We start from the raw sequence: 16,349 nt of genomic DNA on the forward strand, positions 1-16,349 counted from the left end.
AGACCAAATGATTTTGCGGGCCTTATACGGCCCGCGGGCCGTATAAGGCCCGCGGGCCGGCTGGGCATGCGGTGGCTGGGCATGCGGTGGCTGGGCATGCGGTGGCTGGGCATGCGGTGGCTGGGCATGCGGTGGCTGGGCATGCGGTAGCTGGGCATGCGGTGGCTGGGCATGCGGTGGCTGGGCATGCGGTGGCTGGGCATGCGGTAGCTGGGGTTCCCCACCCCTGGCATAGAGGTGGCTGGGCATGCGGTGGCTGGGCATGCGGTGGCTGGGCATGCGGTGGCTGGGCATGCGGTGGCTGGGCATGCGGTGGCTGGGCATGTTGTAGCTGGGCATGCGGGCCACATCACCCAGCCAACGCTGCCTCGCCTGCCGGAGGAGCTCGCTGATGGGAATGTGTCCAGATCTTTCAAGGACTTGTGAGCTCCTCACACAATCCACCCTGGTTAAACCCAGAATGGATCGTAGGCATGCCAGGCTGAATGGTTCTAACCGGCGCAGATGTTCCATTAGAGGGGTCCACGTTTCACAAGCATAGACAAGGTAGGACATTAATGTGGCCGAGAAGACCCGAAGCTTCGTGCGGAGTGACAGACCAGGTAGCTTCCACATAGCATTGCACAGCCGATGAAAAGTTATTGCCGCTCGACCGATTCGGAGTGAGACCTCTGCTGTCAAACCGCAGCTGGTCATAAGGACACTGCCCAGGTATGGGAAACTCTCCACTCTCTCCACAACTGCTCCATCACCAGTGGGGCGCTCCATAAGACAAAGACAGACACACAGAGACAGACACACATGAGAGAGACACACACAGACAGACACACATCCACGAAGTAACAAGCAGACACGGGGTGCTCCGCTACAATCGAGAGTCCGTAAAAAAGGGGGAGAATTGAGATCGGGATAGGAGCCCGGGTCTCCGTTTGACCTTGGGAGAGACAGTTCTTGCCTCGGTTGTTGCCTGACAACGCAGCCGACACGAGTTATCGTTCACGGAATGCTGCTGCTGCTAATTTCGTCTATTGCTCCTATTGCTGCTACTGGTTATGCTGCTGCTCGTGATTCCAGTCTCCTGCTCACAATCATCACGTTGGCTGCGCTTGCATTTTTCTCCCTGCGTCCCGTTGAGTTGCACGCGTGCGCGCGAGAGAGAGAAAGGGAGAGAGAGCGAACAATGACACTCGGATGGCGCGGTAGCGGTGGGGGAGCGAAAAGTAATCTCGGATGAGCGCGCAGCGAGGCTCCGTTACAGTCGCGCACACCACTCACTCCACGACCCTCACTTCTCTCCCTTCTCCCTCCCTCCCACGCCTCACCACCCACCCCACCCTCCTCCACCAGCACCCACCCCCAACCCTCCCATCACCTGCTAATCGCACCCCCACATCTAAACCAATCTCACCATCCCCCCCCCCCCCACTGCACTCCCGCCTGCCCGCCCGCCCGCCTGTCCTGCACTCGGTGAGCACCAGGACAGATCACAAACCGAGCATGCAAACCGTCGTGAACAATGACAGCCGCCCACTGTCAGCGCCCGTGCAGGCACCCGGGATGCAGTCTCCCAAGCAGGACTCGCTCCACTACGCGGGGGACACGGGGGCCAAGGCGGCGCCGGACTCGGCGCAAGGGAACGCGTCTGCCCTCGGGAGCAATTTTCTCCTGCACGGAGGAGACCTCGGCGAGGGCTCCACCGCCTTCAGCGCGGCCACATTTCGCCTGCTGGCCGGCGTCGTCGGCACCATCGGAGTGGCCGGCTTCCTCAACAACCTCCTGCTCGTGGCGCTGTTCGTGGGCTTCAAGCGCCTGCAGACGCCCACCAACCTCCTGCTGGTGAACATCAGCCTGAGCGACCTCCTGGTGTCCGTCTTCGGCAACACGCTCACGCTGGTGTCGTGCGTGCGCAGGCGGTGGGTGTGGGGCAATGGGGGCTGCGTGTGGGACGGATTCAGCAACAGCCTCTTCGGTGAGTGACCGAAGGCTACGTGGATGGGTTCGACCGCTCGCTCGCTCGCTCGATCGCTCGGGGCTATTGTCCGTGGCAAGTGTTGCCCTGCGCCAGTTTGGTGGGTAGCTCACGACAGCGGCGGCTTCCTAAGCGATAGTAAATCGTGTGAATTTAAGTGTACTCTTCTGGACTTTAACGTCGTTTAGAAATTAGCGGGGTGGGAGAGGAAATGCGGAGGAGCGCCGTGGCGAACCCGGCAACCTGAGTTCGATTCCAGGTCACGCATAACTTACTCCCCCACCCCGCTCCTTCACCAGTCCTGCACTGGCCAGAGTGGTGAAGTATGGGGCAAGATGAACCCCTATGGCCGACACAGCAGAAACTGAAATAAATTTGTCTTTTATAAAATGCGTTGTTTGCGAGGCAAGTTAAAAGTAACTTACAGGCGTGAGAAAGTGCAATTGCCATGATTTAGACTGTACTTACAGTGCACTCGGATACAATTGTTTCCTACCAAGTCGGAAACAAAATAGTTTAGTCAACTCCGCCGGTCTGACATGCGACTGCCAATGCTTTGAGTTGCAATTCGCTGGCAGCGAACGCCAAACAAAGTGACGTCACAACTTTTAGAGTTGCTATACAACCGCATACGTAGTTTAGTTTGCCATTGAGCAGTGCTGTGTGTATGGATATGGCCCTCCGATGGGCTTTTTTGGATTGTACCTCAAGTGGAGTGAAACGTCGGACATCACACCGAACAACCCGAAAACATATTGGAAAGCTATCAAGATACAGTACTCGGGTTAAAAAAACAACTGGTACATTGTCACGAACTAGTACTGAATAAGCACAAGTTGGTGGGAGAAAACAATCTTGACTTAAAGCTTTCGTGACTGCAGGAATTCATATTTATTGGGTCTTTCGGTAAAGTCACGTAGATCGGTTCAAAGAAAATAAACAGAAAAATGTTTTTGTTATTTTCTTTGAACCTATCAAAGAATATGGGAGAAAACAAATAAGCAGATAGCGATTGCATAATGTAAGTACATTATTATTATAGAGCCACTCATCCTAGAAGTGAGTGGGTGACATTCAGTGTGATGAAGGTTGTTGCTACCGATACACAATTCGGCCGGACAAGTGATATGGCTTCTGGCCAAACCAAACCACCGCATCACATGCAGCATCATAAACACACCTGGCTACGCTTGTGAGAAAACAAACTCATTTAAAGTTACGACCAGGCGGAGCTCCGTAACAGCTTTCTATCTCTCGTAAAGTTAACTCCTTTGACGCATTAAACACGAGGGTGACGTCATTCGTTTATCCATGAAAGCCTCACAGAGTCTCGTGGACGTTTTATCAGGAGGATTATGCCACAAATAGATGTTTTGGCGAATTTCATAAGTGGGCGTTTGTCTTCGTGTGGGATGAAACTGGAAAACCTGAATAAAACTTACCACACAAACAAACGAGAGGAGAGCTCAAACCGCTTGCATTGACGATTTCAAGGAAACTTTTGCTGTACTGGCCAGTTTGCAGGTCACGCGATTAGTATGTTGTTACGGAGCGTCTGACCCCATACTGTTGTCAAAAAGCTTTAGTCACGATTAGACGAAAAATCGAAGCAGGACTTTCACGGCGCAATGGAGGAGACGCCGCATAAGCCGTGTGTCTAAATCCCAAGCCGTGTGTCTAAACCCCAAGCCGTGTGTCTAAACCCCAAGCCGTGTGTCTAAACCCCAAGCCGTGTGTCTAAACCCCAAGCCGTGTGTCTAAACCCCAAGCCGTGTGTCTAAACCCCAAGCCGTGTGTCTAAACCCCAAGCCGTGTGTCTAAACCCCAAGCCGTGTGTCTAAACCCCAAGCCGTGTGTTTAAAACCCAAGCCGCGTGTCTAATCCCCAAGCCGTGTGTCTAAAACCCAAGCCGTGTCTTAAACCCAAGCGGCATTTTAATCCCACGCTAGGGGTGCACTATCCGGCACAGCCTGCTGCAGGGAAACATTAGTCACTTGACCATCATTCTGGTCGTTTATTTTCAGCATCGGAGCTGAAATTTATAATAAAAACGTATTTAATGCATTTTTTTAAAATGTACTATTGACTTGGCTAATATCCTCCTACACTTTCGAATCCAGTTTAATCATGGGTCGATGAAACGGACACTGCATATGAACGCAAGTTTTAGCGGTGGTGGCTCAGTCCTCTTGATACACGGTCAGCCGGCCACCTCCGATACATCATCAATCACACCAACACGTGACCACATCCCCATGCAAGTGTCCGAACTTGTCAGATGCTAATCCGGCCAAGCCTGGTACAGTACGTACTTGGATTGCAGACTGCCTTGGAATAATACAAGAGTAGGCTTGGACCAAAAGGGAGCCAGGAATGGCAGGCCATCAATAGATACTTTAATCCTTCTGTGCACAACTTGGAATGTTATGACTGATGTATATGGCGAGCCCACTGGGTATTCCAGTTCCTCCCATATGAAACAACTTTTTAAATGGAATTGGCCAAACATCTCAATACGGGAGTCTCCCCAAATATGGTCTTTAAACTCGGTGAGACATTTCATGGTAAATACTCGCAATTGGCATTGATATTTTTACTAAAAAGCATACGCAATTAAAACACACCAGTCTCTAATGCTACCATCATAACACTATCCACGAATTCACTAAAACCAGCATCACAACTACCACCACTATGTATTATTATTCACATGCATGTACAAGTAGGTGCCAATGGACAGCTACTCCACCAGCCCCACCAGTCAGCAAAACGCCAGTTAGTTACAACATGAGCCAAATGTCTGTGTGTCCCGCACGTGACGTCACTCCACGTCGACCAACCCCCCTCATTAATAATCATGAACAGGTGACATCACTCCACATCCAACAGCCCCCCACATTAATAATCATTATAAGGTGACATCCTCCAATTGGACACCTCTCATTCATAATATTTAGCGGGTGACGTCCCTCCACATGGGGGGGGCGAGGCGCCTCCTCCCCCTCCTCTGCGTCAACTGACAACCCTCACTACAAAGGCAGAACCCTCACGTCACGTGATCTCCGAACGCTACTGAGACATAGAAGTAAAAAGGACGTCGTGATGAACAAGGGATTATAACCTGTAAATGAAATAGGTCTGTGTCACCGCGCCCTTACAAACTGCACACGCATTAATGCACTGAATATCACGTCGCGGTCTGCTTATCGCTTTCAAGTTTCAGATTTACTGCAATACACCCGTCCTTGGACGGGCAAAAGGCGAGTTGCCCAATATTTACCCGAGAAATCCTCACTTAACTGTTGGCCAGTTGCATGCCTAAGTGGCATGTGGGAGGTAACGAGAGGACCCAGAGAAAACCATCACGCGGTCAAAGGGCGTGAGGCGGAGGGACGGTCAACCAGCTCTGCCATCTCTTCGTCACCTCGCAGCAGCCCCCATTTCAACAGCGCCCGAGAAGCCTCCGCTGTGCATCACCCACAAATGCACAAAACCAGGCACACAACATCCTGAACGGCTTTTCGAGATCCAGACAATTTAGTCGCTTTGGCTGAAGGCCACATAGAAGTTCTGTAGGGGCGGTAACGGGGGTGGTTAACGGGGGTGGTTAACGGAACGACCCTTCGTGCTCACAGGCATCGTGTCCATCTCCACGCTCACGGCGCTGTCGTACGAGCGCTACGCGCGACTCATCAAGGCGCAGGTGCTGGACTTCAGCTGGGCGTGGAGAGCGGTGACGTACACGTGGCTCTACTCGGCCGCGTGGACGGGAGCTCCCCTGCTGGGATGGAGCCGCTACGTGCTGGAGAAGCACGGCCTCGGCTGCTCCATCGACTGGGCCTCGAGCAACCCTCCCGACGCCGCCTTCGTGCTGTTCTTCTTCCTGGGCTGCCTGGCCGCGCCGCTGCTCGTCATGGGCTTCTGCTTCGGGCGCATAGCACTCGCCATCACCCAGGCACGGTGGTGTCTCATCGCTGGCTGCGTTTCGTCTGCGCGTGCGGGGGGTGCGGACAGCGCACAGCGCGTGGCTTATAGGAAGAGGAGACCCCCACACACACGCACGCACGCACGCACCCCCAACTGCTGCCTCCCCCGTGTCAATAACAAGCCGACGAGCCCAGCCTATAAAGGGAGCGTCAATTCGTGGGCGTTTTCCTGGCGATACAAGACGCGGACTCGCTCGCTCGTGCAAGTGGCTTTAAACAAGAGAAGGGGTACAAAATAAGATCCACAGAAGTGTTTTGGGTTTAGATCGCATAAATATACAAAGTGTCGTTAAACCCGCCACCACCCGACACAGCCAACTAGTAAGGGTTGTCACGTAAACAGAATGTGCCAATTCGTCACTAGTCCAACATACCGCTGTGCTGTACTAGTCACGAATTGGCATGCTCTGTTTACGTGACAACCCTTACTAGTCGCCCGTGTCGGATAATATTGGTCTCGAAAGCCTTCGTGTTAAACTGACAAAATAAGCTGTCAAGCCACAGTCAATTTAGGGAGCCTCAACTGTAACGGGTTTTCTAAGTTTTATTAGAATAACGTTGCGCCAGACAGCTTTAAATACAGCCTAGAGTTGCGAAGCTGCAAGGAGCTGTTTGAGTTTCGTCTTTTAAGCCACGGGTAAAAATGCACAAAGAGTCCAGAAGCGGAGTGAGGCAGCCCCCGAATGTGGCCGGTCCCACCAGATCTCAGAAGCCCAACTGGGTCCGATTACAAGGATCCAATTATTCTGCTGGCATGTAAAAAATAAATCTTCTTGACTTCATTCACTGTCATTGACACAACATATCCATAAGAAAATTGATTTTAAAATATCGAAACTGGGCATTTTTAAACAAAAATTTATTGGGGTGTGGGGAATACATTAAATAAATCGGACTTAATGATGCAATTATTGATCTTGATTGTAATATATTAATACTGTAACTGTTAGTCTTATTCATTGTTTGAGCTTTTTTTTCTCTCGAAGATGTCACTAATTTGAGCAAAAAAATATTGTTAAATCTAATGTCTGAGGTGTGCAATGATCAGCACGTGCATACACTGCACTGGAAGGAAACGCACAAATGTATTTTCACTTCTTTCGCACCGTACGTGGCCAACTCGTGCTAATAGGAGGTGCAGAGGGAATGACAACTAAACACACAACAACTATTCTAAAGAAATTAGTTTTCAATCATGATTTAAAAGTGCACAGCTCCAGTGGCTTCCTAATATCAGAAGGAAGAGCGTTCCAGACGTTAGGTTAATAAGAATGTTTCATGGGAGCTACCTGAAAACACTTCCTAAAGCCGTCTTGCATTGTAGAGCATTGTGGGTAATAAGTAGACGGACAAAAGTCAATCTCTCCACGTAACAATGTTTATTGCACTAATAATTCATAACGGAATGTATGTAAGCATGCAACATCTGGACTGGTCACAACCCTCTGGGTCTCAATTTCACATTTGTCAATAACACTGCCTTACAAAGGAATGTATAATATGTAATGTTTCATGAAATAGCTTTTCCTATGGTTTTCTTGTATTTTGACCCAGAAACATTTTGTCCAGAAGGGCAATCGGCTGATGAAGTAGGAATCATGTTTTGTTTGCGTTGACAAACGTTTTGCCTATTTACTTGAAACACTTGAAGCCTGTTTGGCGAAAGGCTCAAAATTCAGGAACTATTCAGTAGGCGAGGAGCCGCAGTTTAGTGACAAGGGTTATCTACCACAGCCGTCTCGTACAGGCGATACATTTATCATGTAAGGTCAACCACAATGACGGCAGGAGGGCGGCGGGGGGTGGGATTCCTTTTTCATCTTTCCCATTTCAATCGTCAAGCGCAGGAAACGCGAGCTAGACACTTTGATGACGGCCGGCTTCTTGTCACCGATTAAATCATCCCAGCGCATCCGTCCACAAGCCGAGCGAGTGGCCCCGTCTCGCTCCAGTGAATGGCCATCTGTACTCGTGAGCAAAAATATGAAATGACACAAAGCTCGTGGTGTTAAGCTGTCGCTCTGCTTTGTGTGTCGAGATGACATCATAATTGTCACCACACCTGCTTTACAAATCAGGATGACATCATAATTGTCATCACCTGCTTTGTGTCGAGATGACATCATAATTGTCACCTCACCTGCTTTACATATCAGGACGACAATTGCCACCACACCTGCTTTGCATGTCAAGATAACGTCATGATTCTTGCGTGTATTCTGCCTTGAGGCTTGCGATAGCCAAGAGCTCTCAAAGAGAGCGGCAGAAGGTGCAAGGCAATTGTTGAATTGCCTCTTTAGCTGCAGAAACTGCTTCATTCGGTGATTCTTCAAGTGTATTTGGTCATACATACTTGATAATCGATTGTCGAGCCATGATCATTTGAAATCTATGCGTGCCTGGTGGTCACCCGTCTCATCATTAACCAGGCTTAAAGCGGCTTCGCTTCTGAGGTGTTGTCATAGGTTGTGGATCACCACATTTCTACAAATTACAATTGAACTCCATTATCAGAGAGTGTTATAACATCTTACCGTGAGCCAATTTGGCTTTTAGAGATCTATGGATACGCACCTGTACACATTGTGGCTAATGCACGCACTTCAACACGAAGGGACACGGTCTGCAAGTCTACCATATAAAGTATTCAATGTTTGCTGGCAATATTTCGCAATGCATCACACAGATGTTGCAAGAAACCTCTAATCCACTTGCTGTGCTGCCAACTCTTAGCCAGCTTGCAGCCAAGCAGGTTTGTTAATCTTGGGCATTTCATAAACACCATCCATATATGGCCGATGAGATGATCCTTCTCGGGGGTGAGATACATGACCAGATTTTTTTTTAAGGTAAATCATCGAAACACAAATTAAGCACGGTCACGTAAGTTCAACTACTTTGTTGAATCAAACCCTGTGTATTTCTTAACACGATAAATGCTTTAATGATTGAGAACCAAATGGGTGCAAGGTTGCAGTCAAGGTTAAGCACCACTGATGTAGAACAACAATTTTATATTGAGATTGTTGAGCCGGATAATTGTGTATACATGTGTATCTGTCGTCGAGTCGTTATACATTCCATGGTTCTGTTCCAAGTGACCATAGTCACCGCACTCCCGACAATTTTTATTTTAACGATCCCAATTGTGCATCACGTGGCCGCATCTGCTGCCATGGTTTGTGCCGACACGCGTCGGGGGTGAGCTACAACACAGGACAGCAAAGACAAAGATCCCCCGTATAGCCTGAACAGACTGTTGGGGCAAGTGCTGTTAGTGTGCACCTATGAAGGCCGGCACGGCACAGGAGGGGGTTGGGTGACAAGCACCACGCCCGGCCGCCTTTATCTCCCCAGTGGCGATGTTTAGACACCGCATCAGGTACTAATTTGAGGCCAAGTCGACCTAGGGGAGTCCCAGAACCGCGTTAGATAATCGTCACCGGTGTTGACCGTGAGCGGATTCGTAGCGCAGCGTAGCGCTAACCCCTGCACCACCACAGCACAGCACCACGGTGGAACACCTCCCACACAGGTGGTTAACATTCCCTTGGTCGTATCGCCCTCGTCCCCCGTGTACCCACCCGGCTGTCCATGCCACCCCTCTAGTTCCGCTACCTGCACGTGGCGCAGGTCCACACGGCCGGCCGCATGGCGCAGACGCTGCGTGGTGAGTCCCGCGCGGCCCGCCTGGCCCTGCTCGTGGTCGCCACCTTCCTGCTGTGCTGGATGCCGTACGCGGTGCTGGCCCTACTCACGGCGGCGGGTAACGGCGACCTCATCAACCCGGCCACCAGCGTCATCCCATCGTTCTTCGCAAAGTCCAGCATCGCCTACAACCCCATCCTCTACGTGTTCCTCAATAAGCGGGTGCGCCCTGCAGTGAGCCATCACGCGTCCCAAAGCTGCGCGCAGAATAAGCGCGAGAATGGCGATGGCATCTCGATACGCACGGCAGGCTCCCGTCATGTGCGTTGAGCGTCTTTAGCACGCTACGTAGTCAACCGTGCTGATCGTACGCAATCAACAGTCCACGACCCCCAAATCCTCGACGCGTTCCTCGGTAAGGAGGTGCGAAGCTGCCCGTCGTGAAAACGGGACCAGCGAGTATCCTCAATCCCCGGCTGTGTGTAAAGCAGAATGTTTTGCTGTTGAAAGCTCTCATTGCGAACGCGCTGGATTTATAAACGCTAGGGGGGTTTCCCAGACCTCGGCGGGCCACCACGGCATACGCAGAGCCATCCCGAGCATGCCCCAATGTCTCGGCTCTAACACAATTGAAGTCGTTGCAACGCTGCACGTGGCGGACGATTGGTACACACGTGGCGGACGATTGGTACACACGCGTCCCAAGCGACTCAACGGAGTTCCGGTACAATTTAAGACAGCGATGGCGTGTGCACGACCAATGATGCGTCGTGCACCAATTCTAATTCATATGGCCGCGTGTGTGAACACGCGCGTAACTTGTGTGTGTCGCAGGTGACGGTTGCGCCGAGTGACATGAGAATCGATATATCGCGTGTGATCCACGCGTTATGTACAGAGAGCAAATTGAAATGAATACAAAGATCTGTGTGTGTGTGTGTACAGCCGTGTGCCCCACCTGTGGGGAACAATTGCGTCGCGTGGGTTAGCGGCGCCGCGCCACGAACCTGGCCACCTGAGTTCGTTACCCGCTCACGGTCAACATCGGTGACGAATATCTGGACCGGTTCATGGGTCTCCGTTTGGTAGACTCGGCCTCAAATGAGCACTTGATGGGGCCTGTAAATGGGGAGTCACATGGTGCTGGCCGTCACATGGTGCTGGCCGTCAGTTACATGGTGCTGGCCGTCAGTCACATGGTGCTGGCCGTCAGTCACATGGTGCTGGCCGTCAGTCACATGGTGCTGGCCGTCACATGGTGCTGGCCGTCAGTCACATGGTGCTGGCCGTCAGTCACATGGTGCTGGCCGTCACATGGTGCTGGCCGTCACATGGTGCTGGCCGTCAGTCACATGGTGCTGGCCGTCACATGGTGCTGGCCGTCAGTCACATGGTGCTGGCCGTCAGTCACATGGTGCTGGCCGTCAGTCACATGGTGCTGTCCGTCACATGGTGCTGGCCGTCAGTCACATGGTGCTGCCCGTCAGTCGCATGGTGCTGGCCGTCAGTCACATGGTGCTGTCCGTCACATGGTGCTGGCCATCAGTCACATGGTGCTGCCCGTCAGTCACATGGTGCTGCCCGTCAGTCGCATGGTGCTGCCCGTCAGTCGCATGGTGCTGGCCGTCGACACCCTCCCACTCGTGTGCCGTGTTTAGTTGCACTTTATAAGTGCCTGCTAACAGCACTTGAACCGACAGTCGGCGAGGGCTAGATGGGAAATATTTGTCTTTTGTGTCCCACATTGTTTATCAATCATCAGACGCGTGCAGTGTGCGCCAATTAGTAACGGAGGAACAAAGTACCGTCGAGATCGGGAGACCCCAGCTCACAATCGATGGAAAGTTGTTCGTTCTCTCGGCGTTGCGGTTAAACACCCGGTCTGACGGGCTGCGGCGTGCGCTCGCATTTCAACGTCGTCACGTTTGATTGACACGTCAATGCTCAGCGACCAATCATTGAACAATAATTGTTTAATGTTTCGCAATCGCTCTGACGAGTCAATTACACGCTTCTGGAGAGAGAGAGGTGAGGGAAGGCAATTGGATCTCATCACCCGAATATTAGCCGTCTTCCAAATGATAAGCGGCTTAACGCTCCAATATATTTATTAAGCTTTCTACCATGATGCCGATGTATTGATCCACGTTGCGGTACTATCACCACACACTCGGCATATATTATTGTGCTATGTACAACTTCATAGTGTTTTTTTTCAATGAGGCTAAATTCATTGCGGGTCGCAAGACATCTGGACGACCCGGAACATGGACAGCGTCCTGTGAAAAATACATGTATGGCTCATCAGATTCCTCTAGTATAAATAAACATTCTGATTAAATACACTCCTGGATGGGGGCTTCCTCCTTCCCACGCCGCTGTGACCCGATCCATGCTTCACTATGGCGGTCAATGCAGGTTTGGTGAAACCCGGGGGAGCATTGGCGTGGGAGCACAGAAGTACGGTACAACAACGGATTTTGCGCACTGCCTACTGCTGCCTGCCAAAATGTAGCATCGCAGGAACGTTTGTGTAGCAGAGAACTCAGACGCCAAGCAGGGGGTGAGCCTGGATAGTCCTCGGATTGGTGATCACGATACCGTACATGCCAGGTTGTCTGTGCTACGTAGCGGTCAGCAGAGGGCAGTGCAGCAAGCATTCATCGTTGTACTTTACTTTTTTGCACGTCTATGCTCCCCGCATTGAGTGAGCCGAATTCACCAGCGTGAAGTGTGTTCTGATCATCCAGCAGTGGATTAACAAAACATGGGTATATATATACATTAAGTTGTGGCTTCATTCAGAGATCACGGTGACCTTGATCACTCAAAGTGCACGTGAGAGCAGTCGCAAAATCTTATTAGAATAATTATTGAGACTGGAGGAATACGATGAGCTATGAAGCTCTTTTTCACAGATGAGCAGCAGTGTTTATGTACACATAAAAACACATGTGTACATGTCCTATAGGCCTGTTTCTTTAGGAATGCATCGATGAGTCTCAACACTTTTTTACGGGGGTCCTTTATTGGCCAATTATATTATTTAGTGTTTTTCCTGTGGTAGAAAACTGGATAACGTGGAGCAAACTCGCCGTGCATGACGAAATAACTCCCAAAGCTCTACACAGATACATTCAATAACCGACTTGCAGCAACCTACTACCTGCTCATGGCCATCTCGTAGCCAAGAAGCGTTATTAATTTATTAAACCCTTTTAACATTTGGATGAACTTGTCCTCACAATAGAAACGTGGATTTTCCAACTGTGGTGCAAAAGGCTCTGGGAAAGAAATGTGTTTTATCAAATAAACTCGAGCCTGACTAGAAGGGTTTTTGAAACACATCGAAGTGTGCCCTTGCTCGAGTGAGCATGGGGCAGTGCCCATATCCTTTGGTGGTCCTCATTTACTTACCCAGGAAAGCCTTATTGATTCTCAAAGCTCATTTTCAGATGAGTCGTGCAGTGCATGTCTGCCCAATTACATTAACCAGTACATTTCGTCGTAGGCTTTCACGACCAATATTACGAGCTGAGTTGTTGCTGTTAAACAGCTGATGATGCTGGATGGAGTCTCCAGCAAAAAACAATTATTGTAAAAATGCTCAAAATTTTGCTTGTTTTTCGACATTCAGGTTTTGCTGAAAACCCCAGAGCAATTGGCATATTTGCCCGCGCTACAACTTTATTTGATTGGCTTTGTCGGGTGGAGGGTTATAGTTAAATATTGACATTATGCCCCAACCAATTAACTCGGGGGAAACAATGAATAATGAATTAACCAGTGTTTGACTTGTGGTCTGAAATTTTAGTCACTGGAGAAAATCCACTTATGCATAAGAGGGGGGGGGGGGGTAACACTCAAAGGTCTTCACAAAATTATTAAAACATCCGCTGATGTACTGCCATCTCCTTGCCACGTCGCTACCCAAGCCTTTTCAACTACACATCCTTGACAAATGTATAGTCAACATACCTATGATGGTAGGGAGCACATTAATCAATCGATCAACCACTGTGGATGGATCGATGAATCGATTGACGGTGATTGATTAATGGATGGTAAGGGGCATCTCTCGTGGGAACTCTGCAGAGTTCCTCTGGGTTGCACTTTGGCCTTCACACATGTCTTGCGAGAGACGGGAGTGCCCACGTGTTGCCCCTGCGCGTCGTGACCTGTCGCGGTCGACGAAGCTGGGGTGAATCCCATTCATACAGCGGACGGAGGGAGTGGGAATTTTAGAAACGTGCCCATTTTTCAACTGCCGCATCCAGAGGGCGGACAAAATCGAGGATCTATGGATTGCAGGTCCAATGTACCAAATCATGCCACCATGGCAGCATCCCCTGACATTTAACATATCGGTGGCGAGATGTTAAATACCTCGCCTGGTATGCAGGAGGTCGTAGGTTTGATCCCGACCCTGACGCCTGTTGTATATTTGGAGTTTTAATGATCTTTCTGCCCATGGTCGTGTGGAATTTTTCCCCTCCACATTTCTAAACACGCGTTGAGAGTATTTGGCTGCTGTACATTTCCACGTGATCAGCCACTTCGTTGGTCTATCATTTGTGGCCAGATTGCTTTTATATAAAAAAAGAGTTGTATAGCTCAGTGGGCCCTTTTACCTGGTTAACAAAAAATGTAATGACGGCTCAAATTGACTGCACCACTCACGTCGAACCTTACCCCCCCTCCCCCCCATATCTCCACTCCTTCCCGACAGTTCCGCAGGTGTCTCCAGGCCCTGGTGCTGCCCAAGCGCAAGCCGCGGCGCCGCACCTCCTCGCTCGCCGAACACAACGCGCGGTGGGGCTTTCCTCTCGGCCACCACATGGGCAACAGCAGCGCCGCCGCCGCCTCTGCACAAAGCGTCGGTGGCGACAGGCCCAGGAAGCGGGTCACCTTCAGCTCCTCGTCCGTTGTCTTCATCATCTTTCCCGACGACGCCGTGCAGAGGAGGGCCGAGGACGGCGCGGAATCGGAGAGATTCTGATTGAAAACTAAAACTTTTTTATTATATTTTACCAGGTAAGGGGCCCACTGAGCTGTGTTTCTCTTTGTTTTCTCTCGAAGCGACCTGGCCACAAATGATATCTCAACGGAGTGACTTATGTGGAAATTTATAGCAGCCATATACCCTAAATGCATGTTTCTAAACGTGGAGGAGGAAAACGGAGGACCCGGAGAAAAATCCACGCGACCGCGGAGAGAACATGCAACCTTCAAATATACAGAAGGCGTCAGGGTCGGGATGGAGCCCACGACCTCCTGTGTACCGGGCGAGGTAGTTAACATCTCGCCACCGCGACGCCCCGAAGCAACGTATGCGATTGACGAGAGGGAGATACGGAGAGAAGAATGGGACTCGCGTCACCGAAGATGTGCGTTGAAGTCCACGGAGCGGAAGATAAACTCAGTCTTGTTGTACAGCGAGATTAAGTCAGCCCATCATCTGTCGTCTCCCCCTTCTCCACACAAGGTCATTAAAATGTGTACCGCATTGTGGAACGTTTTAATATATAAATAGACTGATAGTGGTCAGGGCCATGCCGTAGCAATGTGAAATTTAAACCACTGACTTTACGCCAACAATGAGCACTTTCTTGCGAAGGGAGACTGTTTTAAGTGAGTGTATCATCGTAGAGATGTCCCATGGATCTTTTAAAGATGAAGTCAGAACTATTGGGGGTTTTGAGACATTATGAACCCTCCAAAGAGAATTTTAATGAACTGTTGGACGCATTAAAGGAAAAGATTAACAGCATGTATGATTGTGAGCTGCGGAGAGGGATAATTGGCATGCGTGCGGATGGGGTATTCAATATGATCCACGCAATGCGTGTGACTATGCTGTCGACTACAGGGATTGTACGCGTGTGCCCATGCACAGAGACAAAGATACCCCGTATAGCATTTAACAGAGTGTTGGGGCAAGTGTTGTTAGCGAATAGCACTAATGAAGGCTGGCATGGCACACGATGGGGTGGGTGGCCAGCACCACCCCCGGTCGCCTTTGTCTCCCTCGTGGCGATATGTACACACCGCACCAGGAGAGGCCAGGACCGGTTCAGATAATCGTAACTGGTGTTGGCCGTGAGCGGAAATCGAACTCGGGTCACCAGGTTCGTAGCGCAGCGCGCTAACCGCTACACTACCGCTCCCCATGGGGCCGTCCATAAATGACGTCACGCACCTGGGGGGGGGGGTCAGACATTTGTGACGATGTGTAACGGGGGGGGGGGGGTTGAGAAATGTGACGTCACGAAAAAATGCGCAACATTAGATAAATAGACAACACGTTATACTAATTAAATATACTTTTTAATAAATGTTTTCTCCTACAACATCAGAGTGCAGCGCCACACAATGACAATAGTTTAAAGAGATTTGAAGCATGTAGTATATATTTGGGGGGGGGGGCAGAGCTTTGTGACGTCATATTTGAGGGGGGTCTGCCTTTTTGTGACGCCGTGTGACGAAGGGGGGGGGGAGGTCAAAAATCGTCCAAAATCGCGTGACGTCATTTATGGACGGCCCCCATACACGCGCGCGTGAACACACACACATTTCTTATTCCGTATAGTTGGAAGTTGATCAACAATATTTATATGCTGATGTCGAGCGAGTATGGATGAGCCAGTGGACGGCTTCAGTTGTAGCCCGATGACTATCTGAAACGCTGCAAGCATATTGCATAATCGATTTCCAGACCACGTTGACTTTTACTCATCAGCCTTGCC

The 16,349-nt window shown here is 50.3% G+C and overlaps 1 protein-coding gene and 1 long non-coding RNA gene across 2 annotated transcripts; one reads left to right on the forward strand and one right to left on the reverse strand.

Moving 5' to 3' along the window:
• Positions 1-367: 367 nt before the first annotated feature.
• On the forward strand, positions 368-15,822 carry LOC116943174 (opsin-3-like). The gene is made up of 4 exons (XM_032955796.2): positions 368-1,969; positions 5,605-5,924; positions 9,565-9,825; positions 14,333-15,822. Exons 1-4 carry the CDS (start codon positions 1,231-1,233, stop codon positions 14,600-14,602), a joined length of 1,590 nt encoding a protein of 529 aa, XP_032811687.2. The 5' UTR covers positions 368-1,230; the 3' UTR covers positions 14,603-15,822.
• On the reverse strand, positions 2,838-9,691 carry LOC142924843 (uncharacterized). Its single transcript, XR_012941948.1, has 2 exons — positions 9,574-9,691; positions 2,838-5,958 (listed from the first exon to the last, which is right to left on the reverse strand). It is a non-coding gene; the product is annotated as an uncharacterized LOC142924843 (long non-coding RNA).
• Positions 15,823-16,349: the final 527 nt, after the last annotated feature.

This window comes from Petromyzon marinus, chromosome 17 (assembly GCF_048934315.1).
Source record: "Petromyzon marinus isolate PM22_M1 ecotype Great Lakes invasive population chromosome 17, UKy_Petmar_22M1.pri1.0, whole genome shotgun sequence".
NCBI classification, from domain to species: Eukaryota; Metazoa; Chordata; class Hyperoartia; order Petromyzontiformes; family Petromyzontidae; genus Petromyzon; species Petromyzon marinus.

What these genes read in the sequence shown, in the direction of transcription:
- LOC116943174 (XM_032955796.2), top strand. Translation starts at nt 1,231, where the DNA reads ATGAGCGCGCAGCGAGGCTCCGTTACAGTCGCGCACACCACTCACTCC. An exon ending in ATTCAGCAACAGCCTCTTCG is followed by an intron (nt 1,970 to 5,604) that starts GTGAGTGACCGA and finishes TCGTGCTCACAG; the next exon opens with GCATCGTGTCCATCTCCACG. An exon ending in ACGTGTTCCTCAATAAGCGG is followed by an intron (nt 9,826 to 14,332) that starts GTGCGCCCTGCA and finishes CCTTCCCGACAG; the next exon opens with TTCCGCAGGTGTCTCCAGGC.